This window comes from Melanerpes formicivorus, unplaced genomic scaffold (assembly GCF_026170545.1).
Source record: "Melanerpes formicivorus ecotype bairdi unplaced genomic scaffold, bMelFor1.0.p_v2 SCAF_16, whole genome shotgun sequence".
Taxonomy (NCBI): Eukaryota; Metazoa; Chordata; class Aves; order Piciformes; family Picidae; genus Melanerpes; species Melanerpes formicivorus.
In genome coordinates, this window is record NW_027142368.1 from 11,874,869 (window position 1) to 11,896,652 (window position 21,784).

A 21,784-nucleotide genomic window follows, 5' to 3' on the forward strand; every position below is an offset into this window, starting at 1 on the left:
GGTTTTTGTTTTGTGAGGATCCATTCTGGTTTGCTTATCACAGAATCCCAGCATGAAGGAGGTTGGAAAGGACTTGGATGTTAGGAAGAAGTTACTCCCCATGAGGGTGGTGAGCCACTGGCACAGGTTGCCCAGGGAGGTGGTGGAAGCCTCATCCCTGGAGGTTTTTAAGGCCAGGCTGGATGTGGCTGTGAGCAACCTGATCTAGTGTGAGGTGTCCCTGCCCATGGCAGGGGAGTTGAAACTAGATGAGCCTTGAGGTCCCTTCCAACCCTAACAATTCTATGACTTCTGAAGATCATCCAGCCCAACCACCCTGCTAAAGCAGGGGTACCCACAGCAGCTTGCCCAGGAACACAACGTTCAGATGGATTTGAAATCTCTTCAGAGGAGACAACCTCTCTGGGCAGCCTGCTTCAGCATCCTCACAGCAAAAAGGTTTCTGATCTTCAGTTGGAACCTCCTGGGTTTGTTTGTGCCTGCTGCCCTTTGTCCTGTGGCTGAGCACCACTGACAAGAGCCTGGCCCCATCCGACAGACTTTCTCTCAAGAGGACAGAGCTGATTCCCTTCCTCCAAAATACAAATGCTGGGGGTTGTGACAGTTCTCTCTCCACATTGTAGACAGTGCAGACTCCTGTGCAGACATATTTCACTCTGGTAACAGCAATAATTGGTGAGATTAAAAAAAATTTATTATTAAACTTTACTCCATCAACAGCTCTAATAATAAGAGGGGAAAAAGTGGAGCAGGAAAATACAAGGTAAAAGAGTAACTAAGGTCCATTTCCTTGATGGCCTTTAGCCATAGGTATCAAGGACTTCAGGATTATTTTATTATTTCCATTACAATTTTATTCAGTGCTTAAGAACATGCTTGGTCTGGGAGGATTCAATTCCCCCCTCTCCCTTGCAAGCCATCCTCCTTTTAGATGTCATTCGGAAAAAGCACCCTCACCTTCCTCACAAATCAACCCATTCTTCTGGAGACTAAGCCACCTGTCCCCCAGGCAACAGAGTGATGGAACCAGCTCCACCTAGCGCTGTGCCAGGTGCTATATCCTGGTTTGGCCTCATGAAAAGACACCAGGAAATGAAGGAAGGCTAAATAACCTCTTGGGATGTGTTCTGAAGGCACATCATCCAACGGAGAAAGACCAGCAATGTATGGGCAGATGTGTGCCTGTGGCACAGCTGACTTCTGTTGATTGCAGAGTCAAATCAATACACTTCAGCACCACTCCAACCCCTAACACTTTCACATCAGCATGAAATTTGTCTGCAGCTCAGACAGCAACACCTCGTAGTCCATGGGCCAGAAGTCAAGAGCTCTCTCCCCTTAACAACTCAAAGAAAAGTGAAGCTTCAGGAGAACACAGATCCCTTTGCTTCCTTAGTCACCCTTGTAGGGACCCCAAGTATGGAAATGCCACATTTCTGTCTCCCATGACTTTCAGTGACAGGCTGAATAACACTCACAAGTCTGGCACTGTGGAAACCACCTGCAGAGACTCCGTGGGAGGGCACCAATGGGTCAGTAACTCAGAGGCCTTCAGCACAGATGAGATGTGGAGGGCAGCATTCCCACAGAATACAGCATGCCAAGCCCTCACATCTGCAGCCCTGTGGAACAGCCTCCACTTCTGTTTCTCTGCTTCAGTTAGGGCTTTAATTAGATCTTTTTTCCTCATGCTTATTCCTTCAGCACTGCTGCCTGCACCTTCTCCACCTCACACACATACATGCAAATCAATTTGGGCTCTCACATGCTCCCCACTGTCCCTTGGTTTGGGCACTTCTATTGCCATTGTTAATTACACAGAATGAAAGAAATCACAGATTCATTTGGGTTGAAGTGACCTCAAAAGGTCACCTAGTCCAACCCCCTTGCAGTCAGCAGGGATATCTGCAACTAGAGCAGGCTGCTCAGAGCCCCGAACAACTTGACCTGGAATGATTCCAGGGATGGGGCATCTCCCACCTCTCTGGGCACCCTGGGCCAGGGTCTCACCACCCTCACTGTAAAACATTTCTTCCTTCTCTCCAGTCTAAATCTCCTTCTTTTAGTTTTAAACCATCCCCTCTTTTCCTGTCACAGCAGGCCCTGCACATACAGGTACTTGAAAATACTGTGCCCACACAATTCCTTATTGCTTCCACATTTTAATCACTCCTGTCTTCTTTCAGCTCATGCTGCCTTATCTTTCTTGCTACACTCCTGAGGGCCACCTCACAAAGCCTGTGTTAGATAAGAGACTTCTATATCTCCAGCAAATGAAGTACCAGCAGACAGGAAGAAAGCTATTCCCAGTCCCAAAGCTGCTCCTAGCTTGGTGGAACAGTAACCTCTTCCATTCAGCTTTTTTCCTCAGAACTCAGCACCAGAGAAGGGGAATGACAGAAACACAAAAAGAATTAAGAACACACCTTTTTTTGGAAAAAAAAATCATATTAATTACATTCATCAATGGAATTAAGCAGCACCACCACCTCCCCACCTCTGGCTTAGCCACCTCTCTCCCCTCTGTGCAGTATCTTCATGGCGACCACCACAGGAGGCAACGAGGGTGGGGATTTCCTCTGCAAGGATCCACTGCTGCTTATTTGTGTAGGTAGGCATCAAGCCAGAGCTCCCCTGAATCCTTCAAAGAGCTGCCAAGAGAAAACCACATTTCCTTAAAAACAAGGTCAAGAAACAGAGTGTCCAGAGAGCACAGCCCTGTGGGAAGAATTTCTGTCTATAGGAGCTCACAGAATGGTTTGTGCTGAAGGGACCTTCATAGGTCATCTAGTCCTACCCCTCTGTAGTGAGCAGGGGCATCCTCAACTAGATCAAGCTGCTCAGAGATCATCAGAGGCAAAGAAACACAGACTACAGCTCCTTGAAAAGATGGAGAAGATTCAAACCATGGGGGCTGCATCAGACAAAGACTGGAAGGCTAAAGGAAACAACTTCATTAGAATGAAAACAGAAGGAGAAAGCAGAGCAGCAGGGAGCCACATGGCTTTCTGATGGAGTAAAAGACATCTAAGGGGCAAGGAGCAGAAGAAAGGAAAAGGAAGATTAATGACAGTTCAGACTCATCTTTATGAGAACACCTCTTCCTCTGGAGCATCCTCAGGGACAGAGGCACCAAACCTGGCATCCTATTGAGCTCTGACTCTTCACAAGTGAAGAAAAGCAGCTCTCCATTAGGTGACTCCTGCTGACACCATCTGTCTGCTGCTACTGAAACCAGCACCATGGCTGAACAGCCTTCCAAACCCTTCTATGGCCATCTATACTACCAGAGGCTCTTCACAGAACTTCTGTGATATGAGCTGGCTGCCCTTCCCCTTGCCTTGTTCACTCTGTGGTAGTGGAGAACCCTTCACTTACAGTCTGCAGTGGGTTGATACGTACTGCACTATGTCGGCAAAGGCGGTGAGCAGTGGCTTGCACTGGTACTCAACACCGTGTTTGGCACACAAGGACTTCACCAAAGGGGCCACCTTCCAGTAGTTGTGTCGAGGCATTGTAGGAAAAAGACTGTGGGAAGAGAATATCATCATTCAGTGGCATTTGTCATCATGAAGAACCATAGAATCCCAGACTGGTTTGGGGTGAAGAGACCTCCAAAGCTCATCTAATCCAACCCCCCTGCAGTCAGCAGGGAGGTCTGCAACTAGAGCAGGTTGCTCAGAGGCCCAAACAACCTGATTCCTGATTCCAGGAGTGAGAAATTTATCACCTCTTTGGGCAACCCCACAGATTTCCTGCCCTCCTGTACCTAAGATTCAACCTTCCCTTGGCCCATAGCCATCAGTGCTCTGTACTGATCTGTCTCATGCCACTTCAGTCAGCATCTGTACGAACCAGAAGGCTGCTAACTCTCACCCCTGTACCATGCCACTCATATCTAAAGTGGTGTTGTTGCACACCAGCACTCCAAAAACTATCTTGAAGTTCCTATTCCATCCCCACATAAAGAGCACAACACTGACCCACATTATCTCTTGTTCTTGTGTTAGCTGATAGAGAGAGACAGGGACCTTGTAGGCTCCTCAGACCTAGTGTAATCAGTACTCCTTGAATTTCCCTCACACCCCCAACCCATGCTTCAACTCACTGGTGCTCAATTTGAAAGTTCAGATGTCCACTGAACCAGTCATTGAAGAAAGACTGGTGAACATTACAGGTTGCCTGGAGCTGAGAGGAAAAACAGCAACATTTTAAGCACTGGTTTAGAAATGTCCCTTCTCACACATGTGTCCAACACAACAGTAAGCAGGTACAGGCTTCCTATCATCATGTGTCTTCTGGCTGAACACAGCAACTCCAAGAGCCATCTCCAGTCAAGAGGAGATGGACATGCTGTGATACAAGAGTGTTAGGGACAGAATTCAGAAGCATAGACTTCAGTTCCCCAGTCAGATTAAGTCATAACCTCCATGACTTTCAGCTCTTCTACTTGAAAAAACTGTGTCATGGCTTCAGAACTCAAATAAAACAGGGTGCACATGAAAGTTCTGCACTGTTCATGCACAGGAAGCTCTCTATCTGAAGAGCATTGCAGCACCTTCAGTTATTTTCCTTGAGGCATCTCTGCTCAGCATTTGAAGCCTCCATCCCACTTCTGCACTAATCACTCCTTTCACACAGTGAGGACAAGCTGCTCAAGTTTTCCTCTCTCAGTTCCCACCACTTCTGTGATCACCTCTCTTGGGCATTACATATCCAGAGCTCTTAAGTTCTCACCTTTTAAGTCACAGGTCTCTGGAGGGAAGGTCTTACCTGGGTAGAGAACCAGTCCACATTCTTATCATAGTCGATGTGCATTGGGATGTGGTTCATTTGTGTAACCCAGACAAACCAGTTACTCTCTATAAACCTGCACACACAAACACCCAAAACCATTACTGATGTCACACCTATGCCCTGACAAGTCAGGACAAGACACTGGTAGAGATACCAGCCATCTGTTGCCCAACAAAATGAACACCAGGACCACCAGATCACACACACCTTCCAAAGACATGCCTGACAGACAACCACCACTGCCCTGCTGCAAGGCACGAGGAGACAGAAGAGTAGGGGGTTGAGGAGAGAGATAAAGCAGGAGGTTGAACAAAAGCTGACATAAAGGATTGGTATAAACTGGGAAAGAGAATGGAGGAATGATAAACTGAATGATACCTGACTAATATGATCAGCCCCAGCAAACCCTTCAACCCCAGCAAGGGCCAGTAGGTGAGAGAGAATCTGATGTAGAATGACAACATCCAGGCCAGGTCCTGCAGTAAAAGGAACAGACAAAACTTCATTAAGAGGATGGATTACTGGCTTCTGCATTTAGCACCCCTTCTAGGTGGCACTCCCTTTAAATTCTCCCATAATATCTTTTACTGGTAAGAAGGATTCAGTTTTAGGCTGAAAGCTACTTGATTTCAAGATCACATTGCAAAGTGGAGGTTCACTGACTCCTCTTCCAACCCCCCCGATACTTGTCCCTTTTTTCTCTGCCCAAAGGCTTTTACTGTAGTGATTGGGAAACAAAAAAGAGTGGCCAGAATGACCACTTCTACCTTCAGCTAAACTCTCATGTTACCTGAAGGACAAGTTCTGTAGGAACATCAACTCTGCAAAAGAAGGAATGCCTCCAGACATTCAGACACACCAGACCAAGACAGGACATCAGAGAACATCCTCTGTTACCCAACTGGGAACTGATCTTCTAAAGAGAAGGGCTGTGTGGGAGGTACTCTCTCCCCCAGCAAACATAGAATGGCTTGGGTTGGAAGGGACTTCCAAGGTTATCTAGTATAAGCCCCTCTGCAGTTAGCAGAGGCATCCTCAACTAGATCAGGTTGCCCAGAGCCTCATTGAGCCTCACCTTTAATATCTCCAGGGATGGGGCCTCAACTGCCTCCCTGGGCAACCTGTTCCAGTGTTCCACCATCCTCATGGTGCAGAACATGTTCCTAACATCCAGTCTAAATCTCCTCTTCTCTAATTTGAAACCACTGCCCCTCATCCTATCACTACATCATGTGCCACATCACACCCCTTGCCACAGAGAGACACATCCCAGAGCTCCTCCCAGCGATTCCCTTCCACTGAAACACATCCGTTCAACAAGAAGTCACCACTGGAGCTGACTTACCACCCACTGCTTCCGCTGTACCACGAAGTAGAATATGTACCACTGGAAGTAAAGAGGCACCAGAGCTGGGGGGCCAACTAGAGTAGAGAAATAGATGGCAGAGACATTAACTGTGCCCTTTCACCACAGGGAGATGGGCTGGAAAAGGAAGGAGTTGAGTGAATGCTGTCCACAGCACTGCAAAAGGGTAGGGTTACTCACTGATGAAGAAGTACTTGTGCTGGTGGTTATAAGGCATGAACTTCTTCTTTTGCACACCAAGCTGTTGAAGTAAGCAAATTACTCAGGCCATGGAGACACCCCAAGACCTATGTGCATACACTCCTACCTATGCTGTCACAGCAATGAAGTCTGAGATACCTCCTAACCTTTCAAAGAGATGTCCTATCAAACCATGCCACCATCCACCATGGCTTTATCATCCCCTAGAACTTCAGTCTATCACTGCTAGGATAACTTTTCATCCCTGCTTTGGATGCACTGGAGGCTGGTGGGAAGTCTCTTTCACCCCAGACAGCGACATGCACTGGAAGCTCTTCTCCTACAGAGGGCACAGCTGCTCAACACTCAAAAATCCATGAGGGAAGAGTCTGCTGCCCAAATCGAGCTTCAGAAAAAAACAGAAAAGCTCGTGATACTATTCATAAACTCCCACCTTCTTGCAATTAATCTCCAATGAGCACTTAGGCATTAAACTGTGTTCACAGGAACAGAGGTGAACAGATTATCCTCCCTCTGAGACTAGTTATGTGTCCGTGTTCACTATATTAGCATAACATCACCAGCTTCCATCAGGAATTCCATTGTATCCCTGTACATGTTCAAACCAATTCCAAACAGCAGCCTGCCCTTAATTTCATTGCATTCTGAGCATTTCAGCCAGGTGATGCCATGAATTTATGTAACTAGTTTGTTTTAAAGGACTGGCAAATGCTGAAGCCATTCAATTAACCTCAGAGTTGCACCACAAATAAAGCTAGACTCCAGTCTGACACCCACTGCCAGATTGAGACCACTGAAACAGCTTCTTTGAACACTAGTTGTAAATGCTCCAGAGTGTCCTTGCTTGTCATCTGCTGCTTTGTTTCTCCAGCTACCACAAGGAGTCAAAGCTGATCTTGATAATGAGAACAACTTGCAATCCTCTCTTCATTCAACTGCAAGCCTCTCATCAGAGAAATCTGAACTTGTAACTGTGACAAATATTTTGGTCTTATTTTGAAAGCTACCAAAAATAACCTCCCGAAATGTTAAGGATAGAAAAACCTCAGAAGGGCAGAAAAACCTCAGAAGGATTGGGAGTATTACTAAAGAATATCAGGGACCAGTAGGAGGTAGGGTTGCACTGTATAAAATAGCACATCAGCTCAAAACTATGCTCTGGAGGTACTTCTCATTCTACCAGAAGCAAGTTTTGTGTGTTTTTGGGGCTTTTTTTTTTAACCTTCAGAATCAAATTGGATAATTTGAAGCCAGGGAAGATTGTATTAGGGGAAAACAAAACAAAGCAAACCCAAACACAAGAGCAAACCCAAACACAAACCAAAACGCAAACACAAACCAAAACCCAAACACAAAAGCAAAACTCAAACACAAAAGCAAAACCCAAACACAAACCAAAACCCAAACACAAACCCAAAACCCAAACACAAACCCAAAACCCAAACACAAACCCAAAACCCAAACACAAACCCAAAACCCAAACACAAACCCAAACCCAAACACAAACCCAAAACCCAAAACCCAAATCCAAAACCCAAACACAAACACAAACCAAAACCCAAACACAAACCCAAAACCCAAAACCCAAATCCAAAACCCAAACACAAACCAAAACCCAAACACAAACACAAACCAAAACCCAAACACAAACACAAAACCCAAACCCAAACACAAAACCAAACACAAAACCCAAACACAAAACCCAAACACAAACACAAAACCCAAACCCAAACACAAAACCCAAACACAAAACCCAAACACAAACACAAAACCCAAACACAAACCCCAAACACAAAACCCAAACCCAAAACCCAAACCCAAACCCAAAACCCAAACCCAAACACAAACCCCAAACCAAAACCCAACCACAAAACCAAACACAAACACAAACCCCAAACCAAAAGCCAACCACAAAACCAAACCCAAACACAAACCCAAACCCAAACAAACCCAAACCAAACCCAAACAGATGCAACACTAAGTTAAGGACATGAAGGATCTTTTTAACATTAAGGATCTTTTTAATTCTTGCTTTTCAAAGGCTGTTAATGCCAAGCCTGTGCCTTCTCCAAGTCCCCAGAATACTCAGACAGCTCATTGACCAAGCCAACTGCTCACTAGTCTCCAAGCAGCTTTCCAGGTTTGCATCCTAATGCTGTAAGCCCCCCCCAAAAGCCTTCCCCAGGTCTCACCTCTACAGAGAGTGTTTTTCCCAGAGCGAAAAACAAGGGGTGCATGTTCACGTCAGGGTCCTTGCAGAAGCAGTTGGGTTTAGCGTGGTGTTGGAAGTGGAGATGATTCCACCAGCTGGCTGGTGCTCCCTGCAGGAAGGGATGAGAAGAGAGTGCCATAAAGAAGTTGTCTCTTCTGCCCTTAGTCCTCCCTCCCCGGTAGCTCCTTGTATTTGGTTTCTTCAAGCTCAGACTGCAGAGCACCCTGGGCCAAGCCCCTCTCAGCACTGAGCGCCCACCTTCAGATGGCCGATCACAAACTTGTGGACCCAGTGGTTCCATTTCGATGTGCTAAAGACTGAAAGATGTCCAAAATCATGCTGAAGCCAGCCAGCCTGGGCCTGGAATAAATAATAAAATAGGGGGAGGAAAAATCAACCACACAACAGTGCTGCTGGGCAAAAAGAAGAATCAAGAGGCTCAGAAGAGGGTTTGCTTTACTCCCATGCTCCTCAACACACACCCTTGGCTAGTGAGAGCATTTCTACTACTAAGACCCCATCCAAACACTTCTCCTTTACTGTGTACCACTACAGTCCAGACTTTGCCTAATGACTTTTAGTCCCAGATAGGTGTTCTCATGAAGAGGGGGGAAAAATCATGTTAAAAAAATAAAAGGCAGAGAGCTCAGAACCAGCATTGATTCTCTCACAAAACTGCACAGAAATCAGCAACAAAGTCTCCTTTAAGGAGCTGCTTGCTGCTGCCTCCTCTGAGTACTTGTAATTCCAAGAGGATCAGCTGGCCACAGGAGAAAGAGCTGGGGCTTTGAGAGCTGCTCTGCCCTCTCCTCTAACTCCCTGCAAGTTCCCATGGGAACACGGCGGCTTGGCCCCTGCACAGTGCCTTGGAGTTCTGGCACAAGGGACCTCAGAAGGGCAGCATGGCTTTCACTGTAGGAAGAAGGCTAGGAATAAGGAGGGCTTTGATGGGCTATGGGAAGGAAAAAGCAGGGCAAAGTCTGCTCAGCCAAAGCAGCATGTCATGGCACTCTAATGTTGCCCCTTTGGTGAAATCCAGGGAGAAGGAGATCTCTGGGGAGTATGTGAAGATAAGATTTGTCTTGTGGTTAGGGCAATGAGCACCTAAAGGAATCACAAGATCACAGAATCATTTTGCTTGGAAGAGACCTTTAAGATCATGGAGTCCAACCCTTAACCCAGCACTGCCAGGTCATCACTAAACCATGGCCCTCAGTACCACGTCTCCAGGGCTTTCAAACCCTTCCAGGGACAGGGACTCCAACACCTCCCTGGACAGCCTGTTCCAATGATCTGCAACACTTCTGGGGAAGAAATCTCAACCTAAATCTCAACTGGAGCAACTTGAGGCTGTTTTCTCTTGCCCTGTAGCTTGTTCCTTGGGCAAAGAGACCAACCCTCACCTGGCTCCAGCGTCCTTTCAGGGAGTTGTAGAGAGCCAGAAGGACTCCCCTCAGGCTCCTTTTCTTCAGGCTCAACAACTCCAGTTCCCTCAGCCACTCTTTATAGGACTTGTCTCTGGACCTACTCCAGCAACTCCACCTTCCTGGAGTGAGGGATCCAAACCTGAACCTAGGATTCTAGGTGTGGCCTCATCAGTGCCTAATACAGGAGTACAATCCCTGCCCTGGTCCTGCTGGCCACACTCTGGTTGATCCAGACCAGGATGCTCTTGGCCTTCATCTCAAAGGCCTGGCTTCTAGCATTTTTGGGTCATCTTCTTTTTTTTTTGCCTAGCTGCTTACCTGGACAGTGCCTAGCAGCACTGCAGAGAAGAGGAAAGGCACTGTGGATGCTCCAAAATACCAGATGGTGAGCCAGGCTGCAACATCCAACATCAAGATGTGACAGAGGTACAGGATGAAAAAGGCAGGGTTGGGGTTGAGAAGCCCCATCCTCTCGACAGTGCCACGGAGCTCACGGAAATCTTCTACCAGCTTTTTCTGTGGGGAGACCCAAGAGCATCTGCTGGTCTGAAAATGCCTCAGAACCTCAAAGAGGAGCTCACTTTCCCCTGTCAAGAAGCTAGTGTGGCAAGAGGGAAAAGCCAAGGGTCACCTGGAGAGCAAATCTTCACTGAAAGTACTAATAATGACAGGAAGTGAAGGAGAAGCTACAGGTCAACACAGAGATTCCAGGAGACTTTATCACTTTATATACAGGAAATTCTGGCTACCATTAAGAGGAGTTAAATAGCACAATTTCAACCCAAGTACCAGACTTTTAAGATACTTACATTCTTGCTGGGCTCAAAGCTGGGTTGATCTGGTGCCAGCTCTCCAATCAAGAGTGGGCTCAGGTACTTTCTCACCAGTGTCTTGTCAAGATGAAATGCTGTGAAAGGATCCTGAAACACAGAAAAAGGAAGAAGGCTGAAGCAAAATGATTGCTCAGGTGACAGCAAAAGAGATAGATTTCACCATATCTTGGACCCAGTACAAAGTAACCCAGCTAACGGAGCTGGCTGAGACAGATTTTACTGCCCCAGATCTTGCTGCTTTGTTCAGACCATAAATGGTCTGAACAAATGAAGCTAAATTCTATGCATCATTTTCTACCTGGATGTGGTTAAGTGCAAGAAACATGAACTCATAACCCAGTTAGGAATCTGAAAATCTTGTATCTCACTGAAGCTCAAGGTGTGTGGAATCATGGAACCGTTTTAGCTGGAAGACACCATTAAGATCATTAAGTCCAAGCCTTAACCCAACACTGCCAGGGCACCACTAAACCATGGCCCTCAGCACCACATCTCCAGGGCTTTGATACCCTTCAAGGGATGGGGACTCCACCACTGCCCTGGGCAGCCTGGGCCAGGCCTTGACAACCCTTTTGGGTAAGAAATTGTTCCTCGTGTCCAATCTAAACCTCCCCTGCTGCAGCTTGAGGCTGGCTCCCCTTGTCCTGTTGTTTGCTCCTTGGGAGAAGAGACCAACCCCGACCTGGCTTCAAGCTGCTTTCAAGGAGTTGTAGAGAGCCAGAAGATCTCTCAGCCTCCTTTTCTCCAGGCTGAACAATCCCAGACCCTTCAGCCAATTCCTCAAAAGATTTGTGCCCTCAGCAACTCTGTCTCTGCTTTGCCTTTAGGTTCCACTTTTTTCCTCAAGCCCCACATCCTGAAGTGAATGTCTGACTAGGAAGAAGGGTAAGATGCTGGCACAAAACCAGCTGAACTGGGTAAAATAATGGGACATGCAGGACACAGATAGGTGATGGCACTTGCTGGTGACTCCCCCCTCTCTCAAAACCTCTACATTGTTCCAAACACGCTTCCTTGGCAATTCCCAAGGTCCTTCTGTCTATATCTTCCTAGAAGTTTTGTTCTCTTGCTACCTGCCTCCTATTCCTCATCTGAGTCCTCCTCACGTTTCTCAGGAGTCCACTGCTTCTTATTCATCTTTACCATTCAGAAAATCCCTGTTAGAGAAATCACTTGCATCGTTTAAATGTCCTGTCGATCTCCATGGCAACCAGGCAGCCAGAAGAAAAAAGAACTCACTGCTGGCTGTTATCACTAGAGATTTTCATCACTGTATTTAGAGTTAAATCCCTCTGGCAGTTTGACAGCCCTGCTGATGATCCCCCACTTGCCTCCTTTTGCACATTTCTCTTCCTGTGTCCAAACTAGCATAAACTTTACCCATCACCCTCAGCCTAAGAGTGCTTTTTCTTTCCTGAGACAGTATTTGCACATCACTCTGTAAGCTTTCTGCATCACGCACTGCTCAGGACTGTTGTTACTAGCTCCTAATCACATGGGTTTTAAAGTAAATTGTATTAAAAGATCTCTTGTCAAGAAAGGGGTTAAAAGCCCAGCTGATGTTGCCAGCTCTGGGCAGCCCTGTTGCATTTCAGCTGTAGCATCCTCTCTGCTCAGGCTTATACAAATAAAGGAGGGGAAGAGAAGAGGGGTTTGTAATTTGCATGTTCTCACTGGAAGGGGGGAGGGGGGGAAATGGGGAGGAGTATGTGGGCAGATCAGAGGATGGTACCACCCAATTAGACCAATCCCTTCCATGGAGGCTGTGAGACCTGGCAGTGCTGATTGCACCTCCTTGAAATCAGAACATTCTGGTGGCATTCAGCAAAGCAAAAGTGTTCTTTCTTTCCTTCCCAGTTTTGCTGTTTGAGAGGAGTTTCATTCTTTACAATTCCAGGACAAAAACTATTGGAAACATTGGAGTTCACTTGGCTGGGGTTCCTGAGTGGTCAGCAGTTCAGCTGCACCCAGCAGTGACACATGACAATACCCTATCTGCTGGCCACTGTGAGTGACCCACTTCTGATGGGGCTTCAAAAACGCAGGTGCTCATCCTCACCTCATGAAGTCTGTGTGAGCCCAGCTTCTCTTCAGATTTACACTGCACACATACAATGAAATGAGAAATGAGGCAAAGCACTACATCTCAAGTCCCTCCTTTCTGCTCAGGACTGAAACACAGCCCATCAAAACCACTCCTGAGGCAGCCTCAACGTCTCATACCTGCCCTTGGGGCTAAATACTCACATTTGGAGAACTGCATTTTCTTTAGTGCAAGGCATAATTAGGCACAGGAAGGAAATCCACTGACAAAAGTACCCCACAGGTCCAATTCAAACAATGATTGCTCCACTTTGCAACAGCCACTGGCATTCAGAAGGGTTGATTTATGTTTTTAAAGACCAAAATACGACTTTCAGCAAGATTTTGCACTAGTGCCACCTCTTGGACACACAGAGCTGGACTTTTAAAGCAGGAGGAAGCTCTGTGTGCTCATACACTTGTGAATAATGAGTCCATGTAGTGGGAACGTCCTCTCCCTCCCTAGTAACAAGTGTCAGGACAAGAGGAAACAATTTCAAGTTGCACCAGGAGAGGTTTAGGTTGGACGCGAGGAACAATTTCTTCCCCCAAAGGGTTGTCAAGACCTGGAACAGGCTGCGCAGGGCAGTGGTGGACACTCCATCCCTGGAAGGGTTTCAAAGGCATGGAGATGTGGTGCTGAGGGCCATGGTTTAGTGGTGACCTGGCAGTGCTGGGTTAAGGGTTGGACTCCCTGATCTTGAAAGTCTCTTCCAACCAGAACAATTCTGTGATTCTACGAATATCTCGGGTGCGTCTATTCAGTTCTGGTCTGTGGCTAGGCAGGTATAAAAATAGAGCATTCTTATATAGTGTGCGTGCTCGAAAATCACTGTTTTCCCCCAGATTTAAGGCTGGCTGCACACATTTCCGCACAGTTTCTGTTGTTCCTTCAGAAATGTCTTTGTGAAGTCAGTCACCCGGGACCCTCCTCTCCCAGAGGGGACCGCACTTCTGCCCTTGCTCCCAGCACCGCTGTCCCCTGCCCCTCTGTCCCGTCCCTCCCCGGGCTGGGAACGGTCACCCCGCCGCTGCCCCGCCACTCACCGTGGCGTCCTGCCCGGCGTAGTGGCTGATGACCCGGGAGCCTCCCGGGTGCCTCCGGTGGAACTGGCTGATATCGTACACCTTCCTCTCGATCACCAGCCACCGCTCCCGGCCCGCCGACCCCCGCCCATTGCGCTGCTCGATCTCCTCCCAGGTGAAGAACCGCATCGACCGACCGCCGTCGGAGCCTGCCATGGCTCGGTTCGGATGGGTTCGTCGGAGCCAGGCGAGGCTGGGCTCGTCGGGGCTTGGTGAGGCTCGGTTCGACGGGACTCGGCTCTGTTCGTTGAGGCTCGGCTGGGCGGCTCGGTTCGCTTCGGCTCGGCCCTCGCCGTCCGGACCCCCCTCGCCAGCACCGCCCGAGTCCCCCCTCCGCGCTCCCTCCCCCTTGAACACCGGCCCGCTGGCTCGCTTCCCATTGGCTCTCCGCGCCACCAAGCCCCACCTCTCCGGGGTTCCCCCACGCCCATTGGGCCCCTCTCCCCTTTGCGCCCGCCCCTTTGGCTGCGCGCAGTGAGTGGCCAGTGGGGCTGCCTCCGCCGGGCGTTGGGAATGCATCGCCAGGGGATAGAGCCCCTGTAGGGTTGGTGATGGGGATTATGGAGGAGGAGGATTAAAGTTCGGTCCCGGCAGCTTCGACTGTCCAGGCTGTAATACGTTATGGGCTGAAATAGAGAGAGTCACAGACTGGCTTTAGTGGGAAGGGACCTCTAAAGGTCATCTAGTCCAATCCCTGCAGTCAGCCGGAGCAGGTTGCTCAGTCCCAAACAACCTGGTTCCAGGGATGGGGCATCTCTGGGCAACCTGGACCAGTATCACTACCAGCTCTACTGTAAAAACACTGCTTCATTCTCTCCAGTCTGAGTCTCCCTCTTTTCGTTCCATGCTATCACCCCTTGTCCTTTCACAACAGGTCCTGCTCAAAAGTCTGTCTCCAACTTTCTTCTTGGCCCCTTCAAGTACTGCGAGGCCACCAGAAGGTCTCCCTGGAGCCTTCTTTTCTCCAGGCTGAGCAGCCTCAGCAAGCTCAGCCTGGCCTCACAGCAGAGGGCTTCCAGCCCTCCCATCATTGCTGTGTCCTCCTCCGGCCCCACTCGCAACAGGTCCATGTGAAGAACAGGGTGACATTTAAAAGGGAAGGAATGTAGAAATTCAAGTGTGTTAAAGTCAGTGCTGCTGACAAAACTGAACTACCAGCTGCTTCCTATTTCCTCGAAGTATCCTCCCCACATGGGTATGCTGTGTAACTTTTCTGTTCTGGCACTACTCATCTGCTATGCAGGAGTACTCTGAGTTACGGGGATACAGACAGACATCCTACCATGCCTGGTTTGGAGAAAACACAAAAGCCCAGGATCCAAGCCATCAACAGAGGATTAATGTATAGGCTCTGCAGTGCCAATTATAGAATCAGTTTAACCAGAAGACACCATGAAGATTATCAAGTCCAACCATTAACACAGCACTGCCTGGTCACCACTAAACCATGGCCCTCAGCATCACATCTCCATGGCTTTGAAACTGCTCCAGGGATGGGGACTCCACCACTACCCTGCGCAGCCTGGGCCAGGACTTTGCAGCCCTTCATGTCCAAGTTGCTTCCTTTTAGTCTGCTTTTACAGCCTGTTTCTCCTAACTTGCGGGCTGAGGATGCCTCACCTTCCCTGCCCTTGGTTTTGTTTCCCCTTAAAGATCATCTAGTTCTACACCACGGGCGAGAACATCTCCCACTAGACCAGGTTGCTCAAAGCATCATCCAGCCTGGTCTTAACCACTTAAACCCATGAGACATCCCCAACTGTTCTTCCATCTGTTCTTCCTCTGTCTTCCAGCTGCCACAGCCTCTTCTATTCTGCGGCTGCTGCTGTCTGGATATGCAGCCAGAGGGAGGAAAGGTGTCACCAGCACAGAGCATGCCCGTTCGATGGTGCTCTGCAGGTGATTCTCCAAACAATAGCCTGCTGCATAGTGCTGAAAGAGTGAATGATGCTAAACCACAGATCCAGCTGTGTAGTACTCCATACATATGCATTACAAATGTACATTAAAATCCCTCTCTCCACACTCAGCTCCCTTCTTCCCTTCTCCCCTTCCCCAGCAGCAGCAACCTTCTCTTTGAACTCTCATTACCGATTCCAAATCGCTTTGTTTTCATTCACACCTTCCCAGCTGACCTAGTTGCAGCAATTCCAGTTGAGTGTAACCATAGAAACAAAGACCCACCAGACTGCATCCCTTCTTATTCTGAACACCACCCGATTGCTACAGCGTGTCTTTCGAGCTCGGAATTCGATGCCTGCTAAACACCGAAGCAAACAGCTTTTCATTCCCTCCCTTTATCAATGCCAATGCACCAGGTAGGGCACCCCTGCTTCTACCCATCTTCAATGTCACCCATGAAAGGAAAGATTCTCTCCTGAGCTCACTTAAAAACAAAACACAACAAAAGACATAAGTTGCTTTGTGTGTTGAATGCTGACCACCCCACAAACAGAACCATAAAGGACATTAATAAACACTTAGCATATGTTTTAAATTCAGCCAGCAGTGCAGCAATTATTTCCGTTTCTGTTGTTTGTCTGAGTGTCTGTTGCACAGAAAAAGAGCTGTCCTAAAGTTAGGAAATGGCCTCCAGTTGCACCAGGGGAGGTTTAGGTAGGATATTAGATGAAACTTCTGCGCTGAAAGGGTGCTCACTGGAAGAGGCTCCAAGGGGAGGTGGCTGAATCCCCATCCCTGGAGGTGTTTAAAAGAGGCAGAGGAATGGTGCTAAGGGACATAGTGTAGCACCAGACTTGAAAGAGTTGGAGAATGGTTTGAGTCAATGTTGTGAAAGGTCTTTTCCAACCAAAATGATTCTATAGTTTGACTTTCCATCATGAGTCCAGGAGGCACTGGTCAGTTTTCTTTTTCCTCTACACCACACTTAATAAAGCAATAACTCTCTTTTCCTGTGCAAGAAACCTTGTTTGGAGGGATTGTAAGAATAGCTAAAAAAACAACCCTAAAGAATATCCCAAACCAAAATATCCCCTCAGCTGGATGAACTGCATTCCCCTCAGGTGCCTCCTCTGATTTCAGCAGAGCCAGAAGCTGTGATGCTTGTTAAGAGCTTATTAACAGCTTATGAACAGATTTTCTCAGACAAACGATGCAACGGTCCTTGAAATTACCTTCAAAGCTTCCTCTGACATAAAATCCACAGCTCTGTTTCTTTTCCCCTCAGTAGATGATTCAGGCCAAGAGAAGACATCGTAGAGCCTGCTTGAATCATCCATCTCTGAGCAGTGAAGGTTTTCATGGCCTGCTACAAGCTGCTGGCTGTCAACAGCGGTTGGTTGTCCTGCACTTGCCATCCTCACGATCTCTAACGGGTCTCAGAGGGGCAAGAATGAGGTCTTTGTAATGAAGACAGTGAGGGGAAACCAGCTGGGAACCACTCAGTAGCATCCTGCATCCATCTGCAGCTGTTGGCATTAGCAGAGCCAATCTTTGCTGGAAGACAATTAACCAGGTGAAACCAGACCTGACCACCCTGCTCTTCAAACAGCAATTTTTCTGTTCAGTGCTCTGGCTCCTTGTCTTACCTCCACTGCACCTGTCTCCATTTCTCCTTACCAGCTGTCACCCAGCATCCTGTGCTGTCAAGGATCATCAAAAATCATAGAATCCCAGGCTGGTTTGGGTGGGAAGGGACATTTAGAGGTCATCTAGTCTAACCCCCTGCAGTCAGCAAGGACATCTGCAACTAGAGCAGTTTGCTTAGAGCTCCAAACAATCTGACCTGGAATGGATCCAGGGATGAGGCATTTCCCAACTCTCTGGGCAACTTGGGCTTTCAGGTGGAAGGTTGTGATTTGGGAGGGGTTTACATCTTGCCAGATAAAGCAGCCAGCAATCACTATACATAAGGGGTGGAGTTGGTGAGATTAAAAATAAGGGCATGTCCAGAGATGTAAATTAAGATTAGTAATTGAGGGAGTAAGGCAGTTTATAGTTGTTTATAGAGTTTTTCCCACTTGAAAGCAAAGTCTGAGTAAAGGGAAGAAGCTGATGATAACAGCAGAACATCAGTAGGTTGGACTTTGCACTATGGATTATTACCAATGAGTCTGTATTGATGAGGCAGTATTAAGAGCAGAGCATTTCTCTCCTTATTCTTGTCCTGACTTGCAATGTCTGCTGCTTTCTCTGCTAAACAAGTGTGATTATGTACTGTGCTTCCTTGGCAGCCTGACCAGTTCGTGCCCTAACCCTGATAATCTCCCACAGCCAAGCCAAGACCCACTGCAGAATGTGAAACCCATGCCAGCGATGGCAGCACAATGGGGATTTCTGTTTGGTTCTTGGTTGGGTGCCTTGTGAAGTCAGTCAGCTCTCAGCCACTGTCCCATGACTGGAAAAAAGTGTCACCAACTCAAGATGCCAAAATATGTCAGGGTTGGGAAGAAAAATAAAAAGCTTTTAAATAGTCAAACATATGTTTGGGAGCATTTTGTTTTCATTTTAAATAGATCAGCTTGGTTAGCCAGCTTTAATGGCATTTCATCATGGGCTCTGTAACAGAGCAGGAGAATTAAAATGCACAGAACAGCTGGGGGCAGGGGGAATAGATCAAAACCTATGTATTCCAAAGTTTTCTGATCAAAGTTACACTCAGTTGCAGTGGAATTATGTATCTTTTCTTTACATTTAATAATGACTCTAAGGCCCTTCACACTGCTTCTTTTTCAGAGGTTTCTAAAGGTCAGGGGGCATTTACTGGTCTAATGTTCTGTGTGAGAAGGAAGAGAAAATCGTTTACATCTTGCCAGGAAAAGCAACCAGGAATACATAAGGGATGGGGTAGCAGAGATAAAACCAGGCATGGTTTTTGTCCTTCAGATGTTCACCCATCTCAACCCAAGTTCAGAGCCTTTCCTTCCAGGGAAAGGGAGACTAAGCCTGGGGTCCTTCTCTCCTTACATGCATTCCTCCTTACCAGAGTAACTAAAGCTAGCTAAGAGTCTAAAGATGTAGCTAAATTTGATCATCACTCAGTTTTTCTCCCAGTATCCTCCATTCCCACTTTCTGTCTTGGCCCATCCCTTTTTTGTCCCCTTCACATGCCTGCTCCATGTCCCTCCCATCCACCCCTTGCCCACTTCTCTCTCCTGATACCTCTTTTTTCTACCACATCCCATGGAGTCATCCAGCTTTACCAATTGGCTGGTGATGGATCTCCTGCATTTAAAGTGAGGAAGGAGGAGAATGTTCCCCACATCCATGAAGACAACTGTGCAGCTGCAGTGCATCTCCACATGCTGATGCCAGGCTGGGTGCTGCTGACAAAGTGGTATTCCTGGTATTAATGGAGACTCTAATCCTTCTAAAAGGCAGATTAAAAGAATCTTCTCTTATCTCACCAACTTCTGCATAAAAGTCAGTGAAGGGATAGGGAGATAAACCCCAAAATGGTGATTTTGTGACACTTTTAAACCATTTTCCTCAGGGTCTCAGTTTCTTTTACACTAAGAAATCATAGAATCACAGAATGCCAGGTTGGAAGGGACCTCAAGGCTCATCTGGCCCAACCTTTCCAGGTAGTAGTAGAGTCTTAAAACTGTACAGAGCAGGGGAATGCACTGCTTCCCTTGGGAGATGATTCCAATGTAAGGGAGATGATTCCAATGTCTGATAGAATAGAATAGAATAGAATAGAATAGAATAGAATAGAATAGAATAGAATAGAATAGAATAGAATAGAATAGAATAGAATAGAATAGAATAGAATAGAATAGAATAGAATAGAATAGAATAGAATAGAATAGAATCAACTAAACCATGGCACCAAGCACCCCATTCAGTCTCTTCCTAAACACCTCCAGTGATGGTGACTCCACCACCTCCCTGGGCAGCACATTCCAATGGAGAATCACTCTTTCTATGAGGAATTTCTTCCTAACATCCAGCCTAAACCTCCCCTGGCACAGCTTGAGACTGTGTCCTCTTGTTCTGGTGCTGGTTGCCTAGGAGAAGAGACCAACCCTCTCCTGGCTACAACCTCCCTTCAGGTAGTCGTAGACAGCAATAAGGTCTGCCCTGAGCCTCCTCACAGTGAACAATTTTCTTCTGCAGTCCAGTCAGAATGTCCCCAGGAGTAACTTGGACCCATTACTCCTGGTCTTTTCCACGAGACTCTTTGTATAAAGGGAGTCTCCATCTTCTTGGTAGCCTCCCTTTATGTACTGGAACATAGCAATAAGGACTTCCCTAAGCTTTCTCTTCTCAAGGCTGAACAAACCCAGTTCTCTCAGTCTTTCTTCACATGGCAGCTCTTCCAGTCCTCTACTCATTCTCATGGCCTTTCTCTGGACAATGCATAACACAGTGCAAAGATACCTGAACCGTCCATCTGTCCTGCTTTTCCCCCATTCCCCAAGCCCAGCAAGGTGTCCTTCACTTAACTCATTACCTTACATGTTTCTCTGTCACCTTGAAGAGCAAACACACTCCATCTATATGGACCCCCTGCAAAAACTCTTCCACTTTGCACTTCTCTAGGTGTCCTTTCTCCATACTTTCTTTCCTAGTGTGTTTCTCACCCTTTTCCCCCTCCCATCTCATGACTACCAGATTAAACTCAGGGCTTTAATGTCCCTTACACAAGCTCTTTGTGCCATTAAAGCTACACCGTGCAACAAACGGAGCCTTTCACCTACTTGGCCACAGAGGAGAGTCTGTTCTCCTCTTGTTGCTGTGGCTGGTTTGTGCCCCAGGAGCCAATAAAACCTGGAACAAATGCTGCAGAAAGCTTGACAGCATTAGGGGCTGTGCTGCAAGACCGTGAGAGCTCTGGGGAGGTTGGACAGGCATCGTTCAATGGCTTCTCATTAGGGCATCATACAATTAGCTCTGATAAACAGCCAGATGAGCAGCTCTGCCTGCTGACTTCAGCTCTATGTCTATCTAATCAGTACAAGAGTCAATTCCTACCTCCTTACCTGGTCTTTGCTCAGCAGGGAGGACTTCCTCAGGCAAATTTCCTCAGCTGGCCAAGAAGGCCAACAGCATCCTGGACTGTATCAGGAATAGTGTGACCAGCAGGATCAGAGCAGGGATTGTCCTCCTATAAGCAGCACTGGTGAGGTCACACCTCAAGTACTGGGTTAATTTCAGGGCCTCCATTACAGAAAAGACATTGAGGGGTTGGAGTGGGTCCAGAGAAGAGCTACAAAGCTGTTGAAGGGTCTGGAGAAGAGGACTGGTGAGGCAAAGCTGAGGGATCTGGAGTTGTTCAGCTTGGAGAAAAGGAGGCTAAAGGGAGACCTTCTGGCTCTCTACAACTCCCTGAAGGGAGGCTGGAGTCAGGTGGGTGTTGATCTCTTCTCTCAAGGAATGAGTGATAGGATGAAAACCTGGGACTTGCACCAGGGGAGGTTTAGGTTTGATATTAGAACAAACATCCTCACTGAAAGAGTTCTCAAACACTGGAACAGGCTCCCCATGGAGGTGGTTGAATCCCTATAACTGAAGGGGTTTAAAAGCTTCAGAGACATGGTGCTGAGGGACATGGTTTAGCACCAGATTTGGTGGAGTTTCCCCAGCAAAGTGATTCCGTGAGTCTATGTTTCTAAACATACCACTGCACACACCTCCTGACCTGTTCATTCCTCAGGAAGCAGGACTTCCTCAGCCAAGGAAACCATTCAAGCCCAGCACTTGTAGCCAGCCCTCTGTAGATTGACCACTGCTTAAAATCATCAGCTCTGAGGTATGAACAGCCATAGACTGACTGATAAAGCTGCTTGTATGCAGAATAACCACCAGTTTCAACAAC

The 21,784-nt window shown here is 47.4% G+C and overlaps 1 protein-coding gene across 1 annotated transcript; it reads right to left on the reverse strand.

The window, feature by feature from the left end:
- Positions 1 to 672: 672 nt before the first annotated feature.
- Positions 673 to 14,317, reverse strand: LOC137445940 (acyl-CoA (8-3)-desaturase-like). Its single transcript, XM_068148132.1, has 12 exons — positions 13,966 to 14,317; positions 10,813 to 10,923; positions 10,322 to 10,519; positions 8,835 to 8,936; positions 8,557 to 8,685; positions 6,344 to 6,404; positions 6,143 to 6,219; positions 5,176 to 5,273; positions 4,774 to 4,870; positions 4,109 to 4,188; positions 3,403 to 3,528; positions 673 to 2,651 (listed from the first exon to the last, which is right to left on the reverse strand). The coding sequence occupies exons 1-12, from the start codon at positions 14,158 to 14,160 to the stop codon at positions 2,600 to 2,602; spliced, it is 1,326 nt and encodes a 441-aa protein (XP_068004233.1). The 5' UTR covers positions 14,161 to 14,317; the 3' UTR covers positions 673 to 2,599.
- Positions 14,318 to 21,784: the final 7,467 nt, after the last annotated feature.